The 21,639-nt window shown below is 50.1% G+C and overlaps 11 protein-coding genes across 11 annotated transcripts; 6 read left to right on the forward strand and 5 right to left on the reverse strand.

Moving 5' to 3' along the window:
• The first annotated feature begins 98 nt into the window (after positions 1-98).
• ASPBRDRAFT_46162 (uncharacterized protein) lies at positions 99-2,436 on the forward strand. The gene has a single exon (XM_067625571.1). It carries the CDS (start codon positions 238-240, stop codon positions 2,170-2,172), a length of 1,935 nt encoding a protein of 644 aa, XP_067476129.1. The 5' UTR covers positions 99-237; the 3' UTR covers positions 2,173-2,436.
• A 774-nt stretch (positions 2,437-3,210) lies between these two features.
• Positions 3,211-4,631, forward strand: ASPBRDRAFT_132373 (NADH:flavin oxidoreductase/NADH oxidase family protein; the record flags this gene model as incomplete). Its single annotated transcript, XM_067618432.1, has 4 exons — positions 3,211-3,385; positions 3,441-4,105; positions 4,162-4,515; positions 4,572-4,631. The coding sequence occupies 4 exons, from the start codon at positions 3,211-3,213 to the stop codon at positions 4,629-4,631; spliced, it is 1,254 nt and encodes a 417-aa protein (XP_067476130.1).
• A 292-nt stretch (positions 4,632-4,923) lies between these two features.
• On the reverse strand, positions 4,924-7,018 carry ASPBRDRAFT_132670 (Zn(II)2Cys6 transcription factor; the record flags this gene model as incomplete). Its single annotated transcript, XM_067618463.1, has 4 exons — positions 4,924-5,799; positions 5,848-6,727; positions 6,781-6,875; positions 6,959-7,018. 4 exons carry the CDS (start codon positions 7,016-7,018, stop codon positions 4,924-4,926), a joined length of 1,911 nt encoding a protein of 636 aa, XP_067476131.1.
• A 262-nt stretch (positions 7,019-7,280) lies between these two features.
• On the forward strand, positions 7,281-8,938 carry ASPBRDRAFT_287647 (uncharacterized protein). Its single transcript, XM_067622556.1, has 4 exons — positions 7,281-7,415; positions 7,472-7,566; positions 7,618-7,692; positions 7,755-8,938. The coding sequence occupies exons 1-4, from the start codon at positions 7,374-7,376 to the stop codon at positions 8,515-8,517; spliced, it is 975 nt and encodes a 324-aa protein (XP_067476132.1). The 5' UTR covers positions 7,281-7,373; the 3' UTR covers positions 8,518-8,938.
• A 235-nt stretch (positions 8,939-9,173) lies between these two features.
• Positions 9,174-10,375, reverse strand: ASPBRDRAFT_158085 (SDR family NAD(P)-dependent oxidoreductase). Its single transcript, XM_067619430.1, has 4 exons — positions 10,259-10,375; positions 10,053-10,206; positions 9,586-9,980; positions 9,174-9,524 (listed from the first exon to the last, which is right to left on the reverse strand). Exons 1-4 carry the CDS (start codon positions 10,326-10,328, stop codon positions 9,286-9,288), a joined length of 858 nt encoding a protein of 285 aa, XP_067476133.1. The 5' UTR covers positions 10,329-10,375; the 3' UTR covers positions 9,174-9,285.
• A 7-nt stretch (positions 10,376-10,382) lies between these two features.
• ASPBRDRAFT_183144 (cytochrome P450) lies at positions 10,383-12,443 on the forward strand (the record flags this gene model as incomplete). Its single annotated transcript, XM_067619995.1, has 5 exons — positions 10,383-10,987; positions 11,040-11,340; positions 11,393-11,613; positions 11,667-12,014; positions 12,076-12,443. The coding sequence occupies exons 1-5, from the start codon at positions 10,606-10,608 to the stop codon at positions 12,441-12,443; spliced, it is 1,620 nt and encodes a 539-aa protein (XP_067476134.1). The 5' UTR covers positions 10,383-10,605.
• A 118-nt stretch (positions 12,444-12,561) lies between these two features.
• ASPBRDRAFT_46167 (amidohydrolase family protein) lies at positions 12,562-14,232 on the reverse strand. The gene is made up of 3 exons (XM_067625572.1): positions 13,911-14,232; positions 13,743-13,850; positions 12,562-13,672 (listed from the first exon to the last, which is right to left on the reverse strand). Exons 1-3 carry the CDS (start codon positions 14,144-14,146, stop codon positions 12,727-12,729), a joined length of 1,290 nt encoding a protein of 429 aa, XP_067476135.1. The 5' UTR covers positions 14,147-14,232; the 3' UTR covers positions 12,562-12,726.
• Positions 14,233-14,620: 388 nt separating this feature from the next.
• On the forward strand, positions 14,621-15,830 carry ASPBRDRAFT_658073 (uncharacterized protein; the record flags this gene model as incomplete). The annotated part of the gene is made up of 4 exons (XM_067628596.1): positions 14,621-14,660; positions 14,726-15,063; positions 15,118-15,281; positions 15,348-15,830. 4 exons carry the CDS (start codon positions 14,621-14,623, stop codon positions 15,475-15,477), a joined length of 672 nt encoding a protein of 223 aa, XP_067476136.1. The 3' UTR covers positions 15,478-15,830.
• On the reverse strand, positions 15,600-17,155 carry ASPBRDRAFT_57449 (NAD(P)/FAD-dependent oxidoreductase; the record flags this gene model as incomplete). Its single annotated transcript, XM_067627744.1, has 5 exons — positions 15,600-15,865; positions 15,930-16,506; positions 16,572-16,673; positions 16,709-16,860; positions 16,924-17,155. The coding sequence occupies 5 exons, from the start codon at positions 17,153-17,155 to the stop codon at positions 15,600-15,602; spliced, it is 1,329 nt and encodes a 442-aa protein (XP_067476137.1).
• A 504-nt stretch (positions 17,156-17,659) lies between these two features.
• On the forward strand, positions 17,660-19,665 carry ASPBRDRAFT_77218 (uncharacterized protein; the record flags this gene model as incomplete). Its single annotated transcript, XM_067629352.1, has 10 exons — positions 17,660-17,762; positions 17,812-17,875; positions 17,921-17,975; positions 18,023-18,084; positions 18,133-18,230; positions 18,283-18,652; positions 18,702-18,842; positions 18,903-18,988; positions 19,049-19,264; positions 19,331-19,665. 10 exons carry the CDS (start codon positions 17,660-17,662, stop codon positions 19,663-19,665), a joined length of 1,530 nt encoding a protein of 509 aa, XP_067476138.1.
• A 190-nt stretch (positions 19,666-19,855) lies between these two features.
• Positions 19,856-21,447, reverse strand: ASPBRDRAFT_209340 (phosphotransferase family protein). The gene is made up of 2 exons (XM_067621862.1): positions 21,179-21,447; positions 19,856-21,120 (listed from the first exon to the last, which is right to left on the reverse strand). Exons 1-2 carry the CDS (start codon positions 21,281-21,283, stop codon positions 19,885-19,887), a joined length of 1,341 nt encoding a protein of 446 aa, XP_067476139.1. The 5' UTR covers positions 21,284-21,447; the 3' UTR covers positions 19,856-19,884.
• Positions 21,448-21,639: the final 192 nt, after the last annotated feature.

Here is a 21,639-nt window from a genome sequence, read left to right on the forward strand (position 1 = left end):
CGGCACTGATCGCCAATTTCCTCAGGCAGCGAGCAGGACTCACTATAAACATCGCATTTGGAGGTGTCTGTTGCAGTGGCCATAGTATTTTGTTCCCTTTCCATGTCATGTCCTGGAGGCGTCTACAATAAGAGCTACGCTAAGACTAGTATATAGTATGTCTGCGAACTTAGCTCCATGCACTGACAGCCGCCACGTGCTCCAATGATGGTCCATACGAGTTCCCCACTGTAATCCATGATTTTCCCATTCACATCGACCGTCCCACACTACCTGCTTAGTTCTCCACCCTCATCTTCCCCCGCTTACCATTCTGCAGTTCTCTCATCCCGGCTCAAGGTAACTGACCATCGGGAAGGAACAGATCAGATGGAAGCCCATACGGATTCGGACAACGGCCCCAGGGCTTCCGCTCCAACTTACGGACTCCCACACCTGCTCGACGAGAAGGAGGAGGGAAAGTATCCATTGCTGGTGATCTACCTAGCCAAACAAACCGAGGCCGAAAAGGCTTATCTTGCGGTTCGCCTACAAGACTTCCTCGGCAGGGACAATGTTAAACTTACGAGATGGCAACCGTCCACAAAGCTGCGACGCCGGCTCGCCCTCCAAGGCTCTTACCCAGACAGCCAGGCTAATCTGCACGCAATGGCCATCTTGGCATATCGGGCTGGGTGGACAAGATTTGTTGTAGCAGATGGCCTCACCCAGCGTCAGCTTCATGGGAATCTTCGCATAGGGGAGGACCCACTCCTTTCACTGGTCATGGTCGTTGTAGGACCAGAGCCAGCTACCATATCCCCGGCGGGCGAGGTTTGCGTTTTCGCCAAGAGGACCACTATAGACGAGAGTAGCGTACCCAAATTGGTTGAGGACCTGAGCAACTTGAACCCACCAGAGAGGTCGGTCATGCATAACATTCAACGCGATCGATATGAAAATCCCGGCATGACCCTCCATGACCCAGACCGGCCCTCATTCACTGCCGACAGAGCGACTGTCTTCGGTCACGAAGAACGTTTCAATGTTGCTGAGCACTTACTGACGAACCACACGCCGTTGCCATTGGAGCTGACGGATCAGGTCTTAACATGGCTATCGATCGCCAACGAGGGCCCCATGTGGCTGCCGTCGTGGATATACCACAGCGAACGGCATTTGAACATCTTTCTCCTGTTTCCGGCGACACAAGCCGAGCTTCATCATATTCAGCAGCTCTTCCAGAACGCCATTGAGGACTACCGGACGGCCGAGCGCTCCGGTGTCCGGTCATATACCATCACTTTCATCCCGTGGGAATACCACAGAGCCAGGTCTCGCCGCGACCTCGCCAACCTATGGCAGGCGTATCGGCTTAGAGCGGGGGACGACGCAGCCCCATTCAATATCTACTTCCTTCATCAGATGCCTGTCGCCCAAAATGTTTACGACCTGGAGTTAGGGATTGTCAAATACGAACGCGGCGATTTGCCCAATGTAGCACGAATATCCCTGCAAAAGATCATCATTGACAGAGGCCCTTGGACGGAAATGATGCGGAGACAAGGCAGGACCGCCGAACACTACATGTATAGTAAGAAAGTCGAGCCGGAGTTACTGCATTCGCCCGAACAGCCATTCTACCCCAAGCCACCGCGATGGCTCCCAGCAAAGAAAGGGTTACACACCATACCCGTGTTCTATCTCTCCAAAGATCTTTCCCGATCTCAAAAAGACGTTATAGAAACCGAACTTCGCACGATAGGCGAAGCGGAAGAGAATCACTGGGGAACGAAGGTTGCATGTTATGTGCCCTGGGACGGTGAAGCCGACGGTACATTCGACGACATTTGGAAGATCTTCTGGGAAGTCATCACCTATTACGGCGAACGCAGCACCCAATTTCCTATTTTCTTCATCGACGCACAATCGGTGCTGGACAAAACCGTCCTGGCGGTGCAGCCGGACCGCTTCTGGTTTGACCAGTCGAACACCAGAGCGCTGGCAATGCTGCAGCATGTGCTGTATCCCAGCGTGCGTGGGCTTTTGTATGGTCGGGTCGCTGGTCGAGAGGCACATACTGTGCGTGCGAATGTTAGCATCGGCAACATGTTCTTCGAGGAGTTTACGCAGCCTCAGCGATTCCCAAGACCGGATTGGCCTTGTCATGGATTCCCGGCAGCGCAGGTGTGATTTTGTTGTATTTGTCCTTTTGATCGTTGTCTGTGACTGTACCCTAGAAGTTGATTCCCTCCATGGAAGACAGCCGGGGTTCAGCCTCGAGCAAATACTGATAGACTTGTTGCATGGCAATTCCATTTCCATAAACACGTTACTACCATTCATGGCATGTCACCTACAGGAATATCGAACGAATAGCGATATCCTCCTCCATTCGTAGCACGAACCTTCTAGCTATGAACTTCATTCAAGAGAATTGAACATCGCCGAGAACCCCCTACGTGATAAGTTTGATGTAGCCATCATCACTTGAACAGAATCACTGAGGTAGAACTGGTCGTTCGAGCACCAGCTGTTTTAGACAACACTATTATTGTCAGTCGTCAATGACTTCCTCTCCGCATTTATTGAGTGTCCTAGTAGTCACTACTAGTACCAGTTGTATATATCGCCACTAGAGTCAACTTTCACCCCAGCGACTATATCAGAAGAAACACCAGACATATACCTAGTCACATAGCACACTTCAATCTTATACCTCGCAAAAATCATAAGATCTACAAAGCCTCGGCACCATCCTTCTCCCAGCCCGCCATATTATAAATAATATCAAGAAGATTGGAAATTGATGATGACACCCGAAACCCGTTTCTCGGCAGTCGGAACTCGACGGGACCCACTCAAACTCACTCAACTCTCGGATCTCGATTCGAGTTCCGACATTCGGGCCAAATTTTGCCCATGTATCTACAAATGTCTCCTTGAAGGGGTCGGGACTTGTACGCTTGTTATTGGTCAATTGTGCTGATTTTTAATGATGCATCTGTACGGGCCTCGGAGACATATGCTTAATCTGTTTAGTTCTAGAATGAGACGGAAGTGATTATTGATCATGGTGGTATTCTTATGTGACCATTACTATCCTAGTTTTGACATTAAAGTAGTAGACTGTGTCCTGAGGCGTATAAATTAATTGATGCAAGGCATGACTCTGCTTGGTATTCATATCATATTTCGATTTAGTCTATAGCACCCATTTGAGAACCGACCATGGAATCCGCAATCTCAGAAACGCTAACCCTGAAATGTGGCCTGCAATTGAAGAACCGTCTGGTGAAAGCTGCCATGGCGGAACATATGTCTGATAGCGACAACTTGCCCACTGAGCTCCATAATCGCTCTTATGCTGAGTGGGGGCGCGGGGGCTGGGGTATGCTCTTGACAGGTGAGTGCCTGAACAATCCACCCGTGGCATTGACAATCCGTTGAAACGTTTGTAGGAAATGTCCAAGTTGATAGAACGTATCTTGGCGATGCGCGTGATGTCGCACCAAACCCAGCTATCGAGGCCGAAGTGATCCGCCGATGGAGGACGTGGTCTGCAGCTTGTACCAAACATGGCACGCCAACAGTTATGCAGATCTGTCACCCGGGAAGGCAATCTCCCATGGGAGCTGGGTCGAGGTGTCTCACGGCCAAGAACATAGCGCCGAGTCCCATACCACTGAACATTGGTTCGGGGATCGTGGAGAAGGTCGCGAGCGCGGTGATTTTCGGGACCCCGAGGGAAATGACCCAGAAGGATATCGATCATGTGGTTGAGCAGTTCGTTTATACTAGTCGTTTGGCATCGCAAACGGGTTTCCAAGGAGTTGAGTTACATGCAGCGCATGGATACCTTTTATCGCTGTTTCTATCGCCCACGGCGAACCTACGGACTGATGAGTATGGCGGTTCGCCGGCTGGTCGAGTGAAGATTATTGTTGATATCATCCATGCCATCCGCGAAGCGGTTCCTGCGGATTTCTGCGTGGGGATCAAGTTGAATTCAGTCGACCATCAGTCCGAAAGTGCGTTGAAGGTCTGTGTGGAGCAGCTCAAGCTCATCGTTGAGGCGGGAGTGGACTTCGTTGAGATAAGTGGTGGGTCGTACGAGGATCCCAGGGTAGGATTGGACTGGCCCCTTCCTTGATATGGTTGCACAGCTGATGATCAAACCAGATGATGGATGGAACGTCGTCAAATCAACAGCCCGAGAAGTCCGCTCGGACGGTGGCTCGAGAGGCATTCTTTCTGGAGTTCGCTAGCGCCATCCGAGCGCAGTTCCCCGGGACTCCGTTGATGGTGACGGGCGGCTTCCGTACTCGAGCTGGCATGGAAAAGGCACTGACTGATGGAGATTGCGACATGATTGGCATTGGACGTCCAGCAGTTCTCAAACCTACTTTGCCGAACGACATCCTGTTGAATCCAGATGTTCCCGCAGATAGTGCGCGCCTTGTCACGCAACAGATAAAACAGTCTTGGATTCTCAAGATGTTGAGCAACAGATCTGTCGGTGCTGGCGTTGAGACTGTAAGTGAGATGTATGTGATTGGGGTGCCACTCGCTAACATTGCCTTCTTTCTCAGAGCTGGTATTGTAGTCAGATAGAGAAACTCGGTCATGGTATTGTCCACACGACTTCATGAGAATACTGCGGCCTTCACGCCAGTAGGCCAAGTCGTTTAATGCTATATGTTGCCGTCTTGTCTTGTCCCTCTACATGGTCATGAGCAACGAGTCCAACGAAAGGTGCACTTTTTCCCATAATCGCCTGATCAATTGACCTGCTTGAGCGGAACGGAGAGCCAGGGTTATCCAGACACGATCTGATTGTCGGACTTGGAGTGGAACAGGCTTAGTTTATTAAGATAATGATAATCATAGGTGAATAGTTTAAGGGTACCAGATTTGACGTCGTAGTGCAGGTAACCATATGGCTTAAAGCGTATATCCCTGCATCGAGTCAGCAGGCATGATGTCCCATTCGGGATTCCACGAGAAAAGCTCCAGACTGTCATCGACCAGGCTCTTCAGAGATGGATCACTTTCGTTCAGATCAAACAGGATATCTCCGTGGCTGACTCGGGTCCATGACAATGGCCCATCCGTGAATAGTAAATCAAGTATCTCTGCCGTTATCACACTCTCATCGATCATAGTCAACAGCAGCGTATCGGGGTTTATCAAAGATGTCCTGACATTCTCGACGAGCGGCCTTAGCCGATCAGCACACACGGCTGCCTCGCCCCAACGTTCACCGATGTTGCTGAGAAGCTGGAGACATTGAGGAATGGAGGTATGTAGCATCTCATGAGCTTTACTGTGTAGCGGTGCATAATTCCGTGCTGACCAGCATGCCTCGAGCGAGATGATGGCCGTTTCGAACAGAATGTGCACTCCATGCCAAGGATAGAATAGCCTCCGGCGCCGTTCCTGAGCGAGGTAATCCTGGATCAGAACTGATGAGGCATCTAACACAGCTTTCCAGTTTTCTGGACCCCTCAGTCTCAGACGCGGCGTGGGCCGGTGGATGCGCGCCATGAGGTGGTTATACTGCACGTGTTTGAATTCAAGCATATCGTATCGTGTGTACGACTGTGCCTTTTCGTACCACTGCTTTAGTCTCTGGGTGATGCTTTCGATCCAGTCCTCTATCTTGGTATTACCAAACTTGTTCAGGTCTTCTTCGAGGTGCAGGACCCTATGAACCTCGGTTTCTAGTGCACGGTACCGACATATATGATAAGCCACAGACGACTTGCTCGGCTTACTGGTGGAATGTCCGGGGTTGGCCTCTGCCACTACTGTGGGTAACTAGCTTCACTTGAGATTCTGTCGAGACACAGGGCTTGGGAGACTTACTTTTACCGTGATGGCTTCTTCCGGAAATGACAAAGGAAGGCGGAGGTTTGTACACAAAGATCTGTCCATACCGTATGCTACCCAGAATAGTACGCTTCGCTGGCAAGCCTCGGTTTCGACTAATTGAGTGCACTCCATGTAGAGCCCCAGGTTGAGGACAATGCGGACAGCGTTGGAAATGCATGTCCAATTGTCTACTCTCTCTGGGCACATGTGTGCATAGTGAGCTAAGAGTAGAGATACCTGCAGTGCCTGAATCTCGCTATGGTCTGCCATAGCCTGCAAGTGCTTCAACGCGGCATTGTAGAAGGACTCTGATGCCGCTCGAGCTTGGTAATCAGCCTTCCAGGTCAATGTCATGGCAGAGATTGCCAGTGCAATCAGCAAAACAAAATATTCAAAATGTCCCAGACCAGCACCAGTGGGTACGCAGTGGATAGGGAGAGCATTTGGGTCCTCCAGGTCTTGACGCTGGATCTTGTCGAGTATTTCGTTTACTGTGCTCTCTGACACGCAAGGGTATTGAGGCAAGTGGATGTCGATATAATTCCGAATCATACGATTGATCGCAGAAAATGGAACACTACGTAGATTTATGGGCGCGCCAGGGTTGCGTCGGCTAACTTTTAAGTCCGGATGCTTCTCAGGACCAGATTGTCCCTGTTCCCGGGCTATTGCCAATGGGGGACAGGAGGGACGGAAGAACAATGTAGATGAGGCTTTGGAGCCAAGAAACGAGTTCTGAAAGGGGATGCCAATGGATATGGTAGCCTGTGCCACGGCCGTAGTGACGAGATACGGAACATTGTTGGAAGCGGCGTTTAACGAAAGCAGTTGTGCTTCAAGCTCTTCGACGCGAGCCTCGAGTGACTTGACGAAGCTTGAGATGCACGGTCAGTCGCCACTGACCAGAGAGAAAGTGTAGATATATACCTCCTGGGGACTGCCTCCTTGGAGCTAGGGTCGAAACCCAAGCAAGGCAAGTTTGCCAGCTTGCACGGAGTACATGCTGGGAAGATGAAGTCACACTGCTTGTGTATGACCGCGTTAGGAAAGAAGTATGAAGGTAGCATATATGCTAGAGTAACCATGAAAATCACTGGTATCGAACCTTTGTCTTGCGTTTTCGACAGCGGGAACACACTTTAGTAGAGCGTCTAGATCGTGGCATTGCAGATGACCAACATGACATGCAAGAGACAATATGAAGTCAAGAGTGACCGACAGAATGACTGCGAGATAAACAAACTAAGCTTATTGGTAGTCTTCCCCGCATCACCTGATAAGGAAGTGAATGGACCAATTGCATCAATGTGAGCCCCATTAGCCTAACCTAGAAAGGCTTAGCCTAATGTCATAGCACCCCGAGATTGGGCTAGACCAGAACGGGATCGGTCGTCTCGTGCCTCCTTCGACTCTTTCTCGAACAACGTAAGACTTACTTCGAGCTATTTGTGGTTTGAGACAACCTAGACCCTGAGGATATCAAGTCAAACTGCTGGATTTACCACTAAAGTGTCAAGAAGATGCTGCCAACGTGTACCCGTTGCAGAAGCCGGAGGATTAAGGTACCTTCCCTTATCGCAGTCATCACCCGACAGTAGACTAACGCACATCCTTCCAGTGTGATTCCTTGCTTCCAGCATGCGCCAACTGCTCCAAGCACGATGTGGAATGTACCTTTCGAGATGAAGCTTTACAAGCAGATGTCACCAGAGGGTCAGCATGACGACGCCCAACAGCCATTCAACCATAGGCTCATAATCACAGCTACATCAAGACATTGCAGGATAGGATCGAGAAACTAAACGCCGAGTTGGCGTTGAAACCTCAAATCGAATCAAGGTATAAGCACGCGGCTGTTAGTATTTCCTGCCTGAAGCTAATCTGGATATGGAGGGGGGAAGTGGCCTCGCAGAGACTCCCGATGGCATGTCAACAAAGCCTACCTTGACTTCTTCCTTCATTCTTATGCCTGGATCTGGTAGAGACGTATACCTCGACCTTTCACTTCCGTCACGTATTGTCGAGGTCACACTCCAGGTACTTTCCAAACAACACAAAATGGATGACTGGGTGACTATCGATAAGGAAGGCTTCCGGCTGCCAGACATTCCGCATCTTGACAGGTCCATGCTTACGCCCGGCACGGTGCGTGGGCTTCTGAAGGATTACCATCGCCTCGTTCGACCGAATTACGACATCGTGGAACTCGACCTCCTGAGCTACAATGGCATGCACCTACGGAAGCTGCCAGAGACGCAACGATTTCAGATACTGATGGTCTGTGCTATTTCCGCCGCTCAAAAGGCATACAAGACCCCTAATTGGAGATCGTACGCCAATACGTGCCGTGAGTGGGCCAATGACTTCATCGCCCCAATTATCTCTGCTGCGGATGGAGAGTCCATGAAAGCTATCTTACTACTGATTGTGTACGAACTGGCCGATTCCACTCGAGGAATTATCTGGGAAGTCCTCGACGTTGCGCGAAGAACGTGCTTGCAACTAGGCTGGAACCGAACCGCGTCGAATTCCAAAGACTTTACAATCAATGAGGAAGCTGTACTACATGATCCTGTAAGAGATCGTCTGATGTGCGTTCTTAGAGATATCGAAGGGTTGGTGCAACCGATCTTGAGATTTATTCCTGTGACTCAACCTTTGTAGGTCATTACGAACAGTTTCTAATCGGCCGACCGTGTCATTTGAAGATACGGCATATTGCGCACCAGAGAAGAACATGCCTTGTATTTTGTACAAGAAACTATTTCACGCAATATACGGCACCGGTCGCATTAGCGATGCCGAAAGCTGCCCCTTTGTTGAAGTCTCAGCACAGATCGATGAGGCTGATAGTATTGCGGATGTTGATCCAGCATCCCAAGAAATCTGGCTTGTCCTACTGGCAACCTGTGTCAGGCATAAGCAGTGTGTGTCCTGCTATCAGGAACCAGATGACCAGCAGGGAAGAGGAATGAGAACGTTAAGGCGTAGGATCGTCAGGGCAGCAGCAGAACTTTTATCAAACACACACAGAGCAGCATTCAGGGATGACGCCTTCGTATCTCCGATCATAGCGTGCTCAAGGGCCCTTATATCTGGATGCTCGATAGTGACAGCTATAGTGAAGAGATGGACATCCTTACAATCACACTTCAGAGACTTGGTTCTATGCAGTGAAATCCTAACCTTCCTTTCCCCTCATTTCAAGGGTGGCAGTTCTTATCTCCATGCCTGGCAAATGATTACGGACCTTTTACATACCCACATGGAACATAGAAGTTGAATCAGAAGAATCAGCCCGACACGCCCGGTGTGGTGCTACACAGGAATTATGGAAGCCACTGACGCCGAGAACTACCGGAGAGGAGAATTTATCTATCCTGAAACTTGCTGAAGATATGAGTTGGAATGCGGCTACTAGCAGTTTCTTGATCATCCTGAGTGACACGTTGCTCCACGAAGAATAAGTAACCGGCCACCCTCGACCCTGACGACTTTGCCGTCCATGAAAGCGCCCGCCTTGCTGATCAACCACAGCATGGTCCCAACCATATCTTCCTCGTTCCCTGCTCGGCTCGCAGGAGCCTCTGCCGCTAAATGGAGATTCGAATTGGCATCTGTCGTGGTCATTCCGGAAGGCACAATACCTGGTGAAATGGCGTTGACGCGAACTGCAGAGAAAGTCAGATGTTGCAGGAAGACATGGTGGATGGTGCCAGAGCTACAACATACTGTAGTAGTCAGCGAACTCTGCGGCCATGATCCGTACGAGGTGATCAACCGCTGCCTTAGATGTCTGATAGCAGGGCACAAATTGATGATTATGCACACTCGCTGGACTGCTTAGCATGATCACACAGCCTCGCCCATCGCCTCGTGCGGCTGCTGTGCCTAAAAGTCGCACTAGACCCGCAGTCAGATAATATGGCGCAAGCACATTCAAGCGAAACGTTTGCTCCCAGCCCTGATAGGGAGCGGACAAAGTCGCGTTTTCAAGATCTTTCAGGCTGCCTCCAGGCTTATAAGTAATCTCGTTCATGTAGCGGACTGCTGCGCAATGTATGAGAGCATCTAGCGAATCGCGAATTGACTTGATTGTGGTGACGACCGCATTGACACCTGCCTCACTGGACAGGTCCCCGTGTATTCTATTGAATGACTTAGGATAAACTCGCGGCAGTTATGTGTGGGAAACAGACGTGACTACAGAGGTTGGAGCTAAGCCATCAGATTGGCTGAGCTGTTGAAGCTCCGCCTTGGTCTGCTCCAAAGAACGCTCATTGATATCGATGAGAATGGTGTTGGCCCCGTTGACTGTACAACCTCGCGCCAACATACGACCTATACCACTTCCTGATAGCGATATGTTAGTATCGTGTCAGTTGTTCCCCTAGAGGGCATTCACCTGCACCGGTAATGACGACCCAACGGTCTTTCACTTCGAAAAGTGTATCCAGACGCAAGTTGCTTGCCATGACAGATCGAAGATTCAACTTGAACTTAAATTATCACTCAAAGTATGGTAGAAATGACTATCTATATCCTAGAAGAAGACGGATTGGCAGAAGATGTGGTTGAGGATCGCTCGCCATTCTCCGAGCTTTCGGCCCACATCCACGCCTTTCTCCGACCGGCATATCGGGGTCCAAGAGTTGCTTCCCACATCCTGGACTATATGGGCGATCAAACTGTCTAGCATCCCAAAATCATCACTATCGTCAGTCATCTACCACACCACCAATATTACTCACCATGGTTGCTCTGGTTGACTATTCTTGGCCCTGTGACTTCGTCATTGTAGGCCTCGTGGCGGCAGGAGTGCTTACAATCGTGACCCTGTCATATCTACGCTACCTCTATGTTGACTTCCCCAAGATTCAAGGTATTCCTGAGATCCCTGGTGGTGAAATCCTGGCAGGTCATCTGTATCAGTTGGGAAACGACCACGCGACCACCGCAGAACGCTGGTCGCTGAAGTTTGGTTGGCCCGTTTTTCAAATCCGAATGGGACAGCGACGAGCTGTGATTATAAACTCCTTCGATGCAGCCCGGGATTGGATGATCAAAAATCAGTCCGCAACGTCGGACCGCCCATCGTTCTACACCTTCCATAAGGTAGTTTCTGCAACCTCAGGTACGTAACTTGATTGATGTATCTTTAACTTGACCCTAAATGATATAATCAGCTGCCACCATCGGAACAAGCCCCTGGGATGAGCGGACGAAGAAGCAGCGACGGGTTGTTGGATCCCTGACTACCGGCCCAGCTATTCAGAAGTTAAGACCAATGCTAGATTTGGAGACGTATTCAATGGTCTCGGGAATCTATCATGATGGGCAGGGCGGGACCATTGGTATCATGCCTCATATCTATCAGAAGCGCCTTGCGCTGAACATCATGATGATGTTCTGCTACGGAACGAGATTCGAGTCTATTACCGACCCTCTGCTGCTACAGATTCTTACAGACGCTAGCACTATTGCGAGGTAAGATTATGGAAGTGTGGAAGCCCAGAACTGCTTCTTCTAACTTGTTTAGCTTTCGGTCTACCAACTCGAACCCCCAAGACTTCATTCCTCACTTGAGGTATTGGAAGAAGCAAGGAAGAACTGCCACAGCTCTGGAGGTTCGGAAGCGTCGGGATAAGTGGTTGGCAGCCATGTTTGATGGTGTTCGCCAAAGTCTTCACCTGCGAACTGGAGATAGGAAATGTGTGGCTCAGCTGTTATTGACAGATGAGCAAGAGGGTTTGACAAAACGTAAGTACCTTTCCGTTTGAATGTAGAGACGAGTGTGTGCTCATGATCGCCAGTTGATGTCAAAACAATACTTGGTGGCCTCATGTCAGGGGGCTTTGAGACCGTGTTCTCGACCGCCATCATTGCGATTGGTATTCTAGCAACTAAGCAAGGGCAATCGATGCAAGACAAAGCCTATGATGATATCCTGAGTGTCTACAACTCACCAGAAAAAGCATTTGAGCTCTGTGTGTCTGAGGAGAAGTGCGCTTATGTCTCTTCCATTGTCAAGGAATCACTAAGGTTTTATCCGCCCCTCAAGCTTCTGCCCGCACGGCAAACCTTCAAAGATTCTACCTACCAAGGAGCTGTGATTCCGAAAGGCGTTCTTATCTACTTGAACGCGCAAGCTGCGAACCGGGGTACGTCCACCAATTGCTTTTTTGCTTTCCAATACAATAGTCGGCTAACCCGAGCCTGTAGACAAAACTGTATATGGCCCTGACGCAGATGAATTCCAGCCAGATCGCTGGCTAAAGGCAGAGCATGATATTCCTCCACCTTATCACTTCTCCTTTGGTGCAGGCTCCCGCATGTGTACGGCGGTGAACTTTTCAAACCGAGTTCTCTATGCCACCATCCTGCGACTTATCGTCTCGTTCAGAATGGTAGAGGATGAGGAAAACCCACCGAATACACATTATGTGAACTACAAACGCGATCCGACGGCATCAAACGCCATCGCGTCGGATTTCAAGGTACGGTTCAAACCAAGGGACGAACAGGCATTGCAGCGGATGTTTGAGCGATCACAAGAGCAGTGTGCAGATATTAGAGCAGAGATAGATTAAAGCGAGTATAACAAGACGGCATTGAGTGGAAGCAGTTAGCGGGAGCAACCTGGTGTTCGATTCTACAACATTTCGAGTGGAATGGGTTACACAATTATAGAAGTGTCGAAGAAGTGCCGAGTATCTTAGCTATTAGTGCGAGTTATGGTTTATTGGGCACGGAACTAGGCTATACATATTATTTCCTATTTTCTAGTTCACTGGTCCTACCTCAAGGATGCTAGACCACACAGTTGAATTACCTCACCTCCAATTGATCACCAGTATATATCCAACCGAAACACTAGAACATGCCCTTCGGCGAACCATCCATCTTCCACACCCTCGCATCCTTCATGACAAAATCGACCTGCCTCAAAGCCCCTAGATCCTCCTCCGGATTACCACCCAAAGCAATGATATCCGCCTGAGCCCCCTCCTCAAACCATCCAAACCGTCTCCCACACAAATCACCTCCGCACGCCTCCCACCCACCGACCGTACAAGCCTCCAGCACATCAGCCACTGGAATCCCCGCTTGGATCATGAGCTCCAGCTCTCGAACATTCTCACCATGAGGATACGTGCCGGTATCCCCCCCGCAAGCCAATCTCACACCCACCTCATGCGCTCGCTTGACTCCACTCAAGATCTGATCGAACCGCCTGGAATGCAACCTCTCCGCGATCGCCAGCGTAGGCACCAGAATCACACCCTTCTCCACCATCTGCTCAAACATCTCATCTGTAGTAAAATACGCATGCTCAATCGTGGATACCCCTGCCTCAATGGCAGCCATCGCGCCCTCCAGCGTGGCACAATGCGCTGAGACCGGACACCGGGCCAGCTTTGCCTCTGCGACGATCGTCTGCATCTCCTCATACGAAAATACCATGTAATCCGGATTTGGCTCTCTGGGTGGATGGAGTACCCCCGCGATATACGGATGCTGCTGCGCAGGGGGATACCGCATGATTCTCCGTCGATAGTCCGCGAAGAACTTAATGATATCTGCACCGGCGGCTATGCGACGCCGAACGGCTTGACGACATGCTTCTACACCGTCGACGGCGTCGGCACTGGAGGGGAGACAGTGGCCTCCGGCGCTGTTTTCCGTTCGGCATTCGAAGGATCCCGTGCTGGCGAGGACTTTGGTGGCTACGAATAGGCGGGGGCCGGGAGTCAGGCCTCGGGCGATGGCGTCGCGGATGTTGGCGTCGAATTCTTGCATTCCTTCGGAGCCGAGGTCTCTGTATAGTGTAGGTGAGCTGATGTGGACGTAGAATTAGGGTTGGAGGGAACGGCTGCTTGCATACATACCTGTAGGTCGTGTAACCGGCCAGCAGGGCTGTACGACAGTGGTTGACTGCTCGGACCATGCGTTCGCCTATGCTTTCGTCGCGCTTTTGTTGGAGTGCTCCTGCTTCACTGATATGAATTGATGAGTGCCATTCCTGAAGGTGTACAGACACTTCAGGGTAAACCTACTCGTACGAGTGGAGGAAGATATGAGTGTGCGCGTCAACCAGTCCGGGCAACACATACTTTCCCCGGAGATCTATATCGCCAGGCTGTAGAAGTTCCGAGAATGGCGTTGTCCCATCGCGTTCAAACACCCGCACGATGAGTCCACTGACCGGATCAACCGTGACAGAGACATTTTGGCGAAAGACCTTGAGCTTAGGGTCAAACAATGACGACGTGTGGACTGTGAATTGAGACATAGCGAAGTGTCTTTTTCCCTGTGTTCCAATCTACCATGGGCAACTTCATCATTGTTGGAACCTCCCAAGTGCAAATTACTGAAGAGGGGTAATCGGCATGAGGGGCATGCATCATCGCAGCAACACGCAGCCAGGATAATACAAATCGCTAAACGCCGAGCTGACGTGGTGCCTCATGCATCCCTGCAATGGTGCTGCTTGTTTATCGGCTATCATCCGGAGTTTTGGCTGACCCCGCTCGAAAGATAGGGCTTCTCAGCGATAAGATAGCCTCAAAGAGGGGGTCGGATCTAAGCCCGGCTGGAGTATCGGCTTAGCCCGTTGACTTTCTCGCTTTTGTTGCAGTTCCCCGAAAGGGATTCATCAGACGGACTCCCATGTCTCAAGAAGAACTCATCTGAGATCATTTAATGAAGTCACTGGGATACATGTCATGATATTCCAATAGTATCAACCCTATAATATACTACCAACATGACCACCACAACCAAGCACGTCGTCTTCGACGTCGTCGGTAAATCCAACCCCTATAATCCTCTCCCTCCACACATCATTAACCATCACCATCATGATATCTAGGAACCTGCGTCTCCTACGAAGCCTTCTACACCGCCATTGACACCCGACTCGGCCCCAAGCTGCGCAGCTACAACATCAACGCCCGGCTATTCGGCTACGCATGGATGGAAGCCGGCGAAAAGGAATATACCTACCTAAGTCTCTCCACGCACTACGTCAAATTCTTCGACGTATTCCGGTCCATCTTCTACCGCACCCTCTGGCAAGCTGGGATCCCGAATCCACGGGAATTCGCCACTGATGAGGACCGTGAATACCTCCTTGCGTCGTATCGCAAGCTAGAAACTCGTCCGGGGATATCGGAGTGTTTTGAAAAGCTTCGAGCTGCGGGGTTCACGGTGTGAGCACTGACGTCCGGGGATACCTCCCGCGTAGCTGGGTATCTTGCTGAGGGGGGAGTGAATTTCCCAGAGGAGAATTTTGTATCGTGTGATACGATTGGGGTGGGCAAGCCGGCGCCGGAGTCATATCGGTATTTGTTGGACAAGTTTGAAGGGGAGGTGGCGTGGTTTGCGGCGGCGCATATGTGGGATGCGGCTGCGGCGAAGCGGTGTGGGTGAGTTTTGTCCTTTGGTATTGATATTGGGTCTGTTTGGGTGATGGACTGACTTGCATTGTGTAGGTTCAAAGGGGCTTGGGTGTCTATCTGGGAAAAGGAGACGTGTTCGGATATTTTTGGGGAGATGGATGTCGTGGCGGATAGTTTGCCTATGTTGGCGGAGGGGATTATTGCAGCTACTGCTGGAAACTGAGTAGGGACTGTGCTTAGTATTTTTTTTTTTTTGGGAAATATATAATTGACGTAACTGGAGATAGTATCATTGTCCGTCCTCTCTTAAGTCTCAATGGATTTCTGTCGCTATACTAGACCGCTTTACAACTTACTCGAGACATGCTCCTTCTCAAACCCCTCCAGAATCTCATTCTTCGTACTATCCAACCTCTCCTTCGTCACCCGAAACACCGACGGCACATCCGTATCCTCAAATGCAACGTCATCCCTCACCATCCGCGCAATCGCTTTCGCGCAAAGCAGAATCAGCGGCATGCCGTGTCCCGAGAAACCCGCCAGCACCATCTGATTCGACTTCCCAGGCACTTCACCCACATACGGCATGAAGTCGGAACTATAGCCCATAACTAGAAGCAGTCAGCAAACCCAACTCCGTAGAGATACAATAGAAGGGATAGGGGGATAACATACTCCCCGTCCACACCCGATCCGTATACGCCTCACTCCCCTCCCACCCGACAAAATGTCTCTGCATCAACCCATCAAAGTACCCCTTGGCCGGCTCAATCAACTTCCCATCATCCACAACATCATACCAGTGCTTCGTATCCGTCCAGAATTCCTTCTTGGCCCCGCCAACAACAATACTCCCATCCGGTCTCGGGATCAAGTAATCGTACATCGACGGCCCATACCGGATACTATACGTTTGGGGTAGAAATGGGGCTACTTTGCCTTCAGGAACCACGATGCGACTGCAGATCCCGCGTACAGGGACGATGTGGTTCTTGAACTGCGGCGCCAGGTGAGATGTGTATGCGTTCGTCGCGAGAAGGATCTTCTTCGCCTTGATGTTCCCCCTTTCGGTACGCACTGTCCAGCGACCGTCGGGTAGGGGGTTCTCATCGATAGATGTAACGGGGGTCATGGTTTGCAGGTTCGCCCCGCGGTTCACGACGCCTTGGAGGAGATGCATGACCATTTTGTAGGGCCATATGTGGCCGGCTGTGAAGGTGAAGCAGTTGAGAGCACCTTTGACGCCGGATACCTGCATATCATAAACGATTGGTAATGTGAAAGGTGAGTGAGGGAGAGAGGAAGGGATGAACATACCCGCTCTGCATCCTTACGCGGCGTGAAATGTACATCTTTGAGATCAGCAACTCCTGACCTAACTAGCTCTGCGTACCCATCCTCAATATCCTTCGCGAGTTTCTCGTCTAGGGTTGCACGCAAGCGCGGGTCAGGACAAAGTCGCAGTCGATCTTCTCCGTCTCGACTAGCTCCTTCACGGCGTGTACTTGAGAAGCTTCGAATTTGGCTACCTCTACTGCGGCCTTGACGCCGTACTTCTTGATGTGTTTAGGGATGTTGAGGTAGACGTCTGGTTTGAGGTGTCCGCCTGCTTTCCGGGTTAGACATTATGATGGTTCATTCACTAGTGATGGAGAGAGGTGGAATCTACCATTTCGACCCGTAGCTCCGGAGCATGCTTCGCGGGCTTCGAGGATCACTACTGATGGCGGCGAGGGATTGTCCTTGTAGAGGAAATGTGCTAGCGCTGCTCCTGCGAAGCCAGCGCCGATAATGAGGATATCACATTCGGTAGGGAGATCTGGGGTGCTGCGGTGGCGGTCGAGAGCATGGGGCTCAGTGCGCCAGAAAGGGGTAGTAGCATTGGGAACGGGCGCGGACATGATTGTCTGTGGACGGATAATGGAAAAGAAAGCGTACGTATGTCTCGCGCGGGGACGAAGGATTAGGCTTTGGGAGCTTGCTGTATATACGGTAGGGTTGGATGACACCGGACAGATGGCCGATCTCTACTCCACTTTCGGCTTATCGCGGTGGGGAAGCTTGGTTGCTCGGGTTTCGCCGATATCTGCGGCGATTGGGATGGAAGTCGAAGAAGATGAGTGGATGGATTGTTGCATAGTTAGTAGCTGGTAGGTATTAGGGATAAGCTTTATCGGCCTTGAGCGTCGAGTAGAGTGTTGTAACTGTCTGTTTCCGCACCTGGGTTGCTATGGGATAATTAAGGAAGGCGATGAAGATAACTCTCCTTATCAGATAGCGATTGCTGTTATCTGCTATCAGCATCTGAGGATTGTGCCATATGAATACCACATCTGGATATCAGGCCGATTTCGAAGATTCTGTCGATTTGAATGACTTCCAGAGAACAGACTGACGTACCGGCTATGGATGAGGACGTACCAAAAATGGATCGAAAGTCAATTGACAAGAATGATGCTGCTGTCGATGCGACTGCGAATGTCGAAGTTGGTGACATCCTAGTTTCTGGTACGCTATTCTCATTGCTATACGAGTGGACACAGTTGACATTACATAGACTATACAGAGCAAGAATACAAGAAGTTGACTCGGAAGATCGACTATTACCTCATGCCCATGATGTATGTGCCTGCCCGTCTGCAGGAGAGGCTTGTCTAACTATTCAGGTTTTTCTTCTATGGGATACAGCAGACAGACAAGACGTCGACGAGTATTCAGGCGGTACGCGTCACAACCTGAAAGATAAATCCATTTGCTGACTAGCCTAGTTATTTGGCATGGAAGATGACCTGAATCTCCATGGCCAGCAGTACCAATGGCTGACCACAATGTAAGTATAGACAACGCAACAGATGAAATGTATTGACTGTCACTACAGCTTCTATCTCACATACCTGATCGGGGAGTTACCCTCTGTCTATCTCCTGCAGAGGTTCAATGTTGGCCTCGTCCTGTCCATCTACATGACATGCTGGGGTAAGCCATGATCTCTGACTGCCTTCTACCGGACGATGAATAACCTCTCCAGGAATATGCCTCATTTGTATCAGTGCCGTACAGAATTGGTCACAACTAATGGCCCTCCGTGCCCTCCAAGGCTTCTTTGAGAGCAACATATCTCCTGGCTTCCTCCTCATCACAGGTCTCTGGTATCGCACCGAAGAACACGCCAACCGCTCCCTCTTCTGGCAATCATCAGAGGGCGTCTTCTCCATCGTCTGCAACCTGATCCTATACGCCATTGCTCGGCATGTTGAAGCTCATGGTGGTATAGCAGCATGGCGATGTATCTCACTTTTCCTGGGCTCGCTTACCCTGGCCGGCTCAGTAGCCGCCTTTTTTCTGCTTGGGTGCCCGCATGAAGTGCGCTGGCTGAGCGAGGATGAGAAACGCATGGCGTAAGCTGCTGTCCAATTTCTATTTACAACGGACTACTAACCACCATAGAACCTCCCGTACACTGGAGAACCAGACCGGCCAGGATACTACAGGTAAACAGTGGTCCTGGCCCCAAGTTATCGAAGCCTTCAAAGACCCCCAACTGTACTTTTCCTTCGCCAATTCATTCCTTGCAAATATTCCGAACGGGTAAGTTAGACGTAGCTCTACTGTAACTTGATTATCTTATTGACTCTCAATTGAACACAGAGGCATCACGACTTTTAGCTCCCTCATGTACGAGACATTTGGTTTTACCGATTGGCAGTCTATGCTCTACGGCTGTCCCCGAAACGGTATGACCTGTTTATCCCCCAATTGGATCATCACTAAGTCAAGTCTATCGAACAAACCAGCTATCTACACAGTGATCTTTCTCATCGTTGGCCTCTACACCCGCAGAGTCCAGAACCAGCGCATGTGGATAATGATTGCTAGCTGCATTATCCCCTTCATCGGCCTTCTGGTCATGTCTCTTCTCCCAAACACGCCCGAATATAAATGGATTAAATGGGGCATGTACATCATGACAGTTGTCTTTTCTCTAGCTATATTTTTGGGTTGGAGCTTGAGTACGTCCTCTAATCCACCCACTGTCATTCAGAAATGATTGTTACTAACTAATCGCATCATGCTAGTCCCCTCCAACGTTGCCGGCAAAACAAAACGAACCACCATCTCCGCCATGACTTTGATCGCGTACTGCGCGGGCAACATGGCAGGTGCGCAGGTATTCAGAACTAAGGACGCGCCCCGATATGTTTCGGGAACGGTGGCCTGCTCGGTGTGCTTTGCTCTCGAGGCTGTTGTGATCCTCCTCTGGAGAGGATGGTACATGTGGGAGAATCGACGGAGAGAGCGCATTGTAATGGTTATGGGGATTTCGAAAGAAGAACAGGAACGACGAGGTAGGGAGTTGGGAGAGCAAGATATTACAGATATGGGGAATATTTATTTTCGGTATACCATGTGAGTGATGCTTCTGGCTGTAAATAGCCTGTCGCAGTCTATGTAGCTCAAATGCTATATCGTATCCTAGCACAATAGGCCTTCTGCGTAGTTGAAGTAGATCTTAGTGTCTGGAAACTATATACTCGGTATGTCGTGCGGACATAAAGCCATATATTATGGACCGTGTACATGCACCTCTCATACATTTCCAGGAAATCATCCACAATCGAGGATGAAATTACTATCCTGCCCTCCTTATTAGAGTCTGCAGGCGTACGTCAGCCGAGTACCGTTCCAAAGCGTTTACTTTCCACTCGTCCCAGCTCATGTCTGCGTCCATGTTCAAGGCGTTCCGAAGGCCTTGGAAAAGACCCAAGAAGCCGTCCCAATCAGCAAAGTCATATCCACAACAAAATTGAAAGCGATGTAGCAGTCTCCCATTCCTCACTATTTCTGCAAGTACCTTGTTGCCTTTTTCCTCCAGTATGTTTGCAAAAACTGATTCGTCCTCGCCAAGGGTGTTGACGCCGTCGTAAAAGTCGGCGACTGGAAGGAGCATAATCGGAGATTTGAAGGCTTCGGCATTTGATTCTGATTGCGCCCATTCCCAATCGACAATCCCAGTGATATTGTAATCATTATCAACGAGGATGTGATCTCCTGTGTCATCAGCATGCTGTATATAGAATTGTCCATCGCCAACGCTGTAGTGCTTGGTTATTTCGAGGATGCAGTCCAATAGAAAGCGATGGACTAAGAATGCATCTATCTCGCGTCCTGCATAACTCTCGCCTCTCATGATCAACCTCATAATGAGTTCAATGCTAGCTTGCATGTATTCGCTCGGATCATTGTATGGCCCGAGCTGTATCATCTGGGAGTTGACGTATTCGGTCAATGGCACCCGGGCAAAGGGCCCTATATGATCGGATCCTGGGTTATCCAGGGACCCCATACTGCTGAAGGGTAGAGATTCCAACTCAATATATACATCCGCCAGCTGTGTCATGACTTTCTTTCTTTCTTCTGGAGAGGCAAGATACCAGCGCAGCGACTTTCCAGGGAGTTTCTCCATGAGAATATATCCTACACCAACGGGTGTTTCCCCATCTAGGGCGTAGTCAAATACCTTGGGCACAGGGACTCTTGTGTGGCCCAACATCTGGAGCGCCGCAACTTCGCTGCGCATGATATAGTCACGTAGGTCGGGCGGTGGTGATGTAGCATTAGATCTTCGAATACGAGCCAACCACCGAACACCATCAGCGAAAAGAATCTTTATGTGATAGTTCATGCCACCCATTACCGACGACCGTGCTGACCTGTCATACACAAGAGGCTGGGGGGAGGAGCATGCAATGCCATCTCGTAGATAGCTTGTTCTCTCGAGAAGTGCAGACAGGTTCAAAGAGTCCAGCAGCTTGGTGATCTCTCTTTTCTCTCCCTCATGAGCAGCAATATGATATAGTTCCCCGTCCTTGACATCGGTCATTAGGATGGTCAAGTTCGAGGGGGGAGTGAATTGTTCTGCTTACCTGCCACTTCGGACATCCGTGTTCAATATGTTTGACACAGATGACGTTCACAAATAACACAATCGCCGTCTGATCGTACAGCCGGCCTGCCGCAATCTTGAACATCACACTTCCACATAGCTGACTTCGCCCTGAGAAGCTTGTGGGGAGGGATTCAACAAAACAACAAGATCGCACATTCTTGGCACTACAGCCAGTTCAGCAATAAAGCTTTCGCCCGCGCTTTGACCGTGGCTGAGTAAGATTACTGTGCATGCAACAGAATACTGGAGCCCCTCAATTTCTAATATTTGACAGCTCACAAGAGCTCCGAGGTCTGAATGATGAGAAATGCTTCTAGGCCAGCGCAGCATGTCTGCGGGGATCACCTGACAAATCAAACCTGGGATTTTGGTGACTAATATCCCTATCCAAATCTGCGCCGATGTCTGCAATGACATCCAGGAACCACTCATGGCCTC

This window comes from Aspergillus brasiliensis (assembly GCF_001889945.1).
Source record: "Aspergillus brasiliensis CBS 101740 unplaced genomic scaffold ASPBRscaffold_11, whole genome shotgun sequence".
NCBI classification, from domain to species: domain Eukaryota; kingdom Fungi; phylum Ascomycota; class Eurotiomycetes; order Eurotiales; family Aspergillaceae; genus Aspergillus; species Aspergillus brasiliensis.

What these genes read in the sequence shown, in the direction of transcription:
- ASPBRDRAFT_46162 (XM_067625571.1), top strand. Translation starts at nt 238, where the DNA reads ATGATTTTCCCATTCACATCGACCGTCCCACACTACCTGCTTAGTTCT.
- ASPBRDRAFT_287647 (XM_067622556.1), top strand. Translation starts at nt 7,374, where the DNA reads ATGCTGCCAACGTGTACCCGTTGCAGAAGCCGGAGGATTAAG. An exon ending in GCAGAAGCCGGAGGATTAAG is followed by an intron (nt 7,416 to 7,471) that starts GTACCTTCCCTT and finishes ACATCCTTCCAG; the next exon opens with TGTGATTCCTTGCTTCCAGC. An exon ending in CAAGCAGATGTCACCAGAGG is followed by an intron (nt 7,567 to 7,617) that starts GTCAGCATGACG and finishes TCATAATCACAG; the next exon opens with CTACATCAAGACATTGCAGG.
- ASPBRDRAFT_158085 (XM_067619430.1), bottom strand. Translation starts at nt 10,328, where the DNA reads ATGGCAAGCAACTTGCGTCTGGATACACTTTTCGAAGTGAAAGACCGT. An exon ending in GGTCGTCATTACCGGTGCAG is followed by an intron (nt 10,207 to 10,258) that starts GTGAATGCCCTC and finishes TATCGCTATCAG; the next exon opens with GAAGTGGTATAGGTCGTATG. An exon ending in AGAGTTCGCTGACTACTACA is followed by an intron (nt 9,525 to 9,585) that starts GTATGTTGTAGC and finishes CTTTCTCTGCAG; the next exon opens with TTCGCGTCAACGCCATTTCA.
- ASPBRDRAFT_46167 (XM_067625572.1), bottom strand. Translation starts at nt 14,146, where the DNA reads ATGTCTCAATTCACAGTCCACACGTCGTCATTGTTTGACCCTAAGCTC. An exon ending in ATCTTCCTCCACTCGTACGA is followed by an intron (nt 13,851 to 13,910) that starts GTAGGTTTACCC and finishes AATTCATATCAG; the next exon opens with TGAAGCAGGAGCACTCCAAC. An exon ending in GCCGGTTACACGACCTACAG is followed by an intron (nt 13,673 to 13,742) that starts GTATGTATGCAA and finishes TACACTATACAG; the next exon opens with AGACCTCGGCTCCGAAGGAA.
- ASPBRDRAFT_209340 (XM_067621862.1), bottom strand. Translation starts at nt 21,283, where the DNA reads ATGTTCAAGATTGCGGCAGGCCGGCTGTACGATCAGACGGCGATTGTG. An exon ending in ACGGATGTCCGAAGTGGCAG is followed by an intron (nt 21,121 to 21,178) that starts GTAAGCAGAACA and finishes ACCGATGTCAAG; the next exon opens with GACGGGGAACTATATCATAT.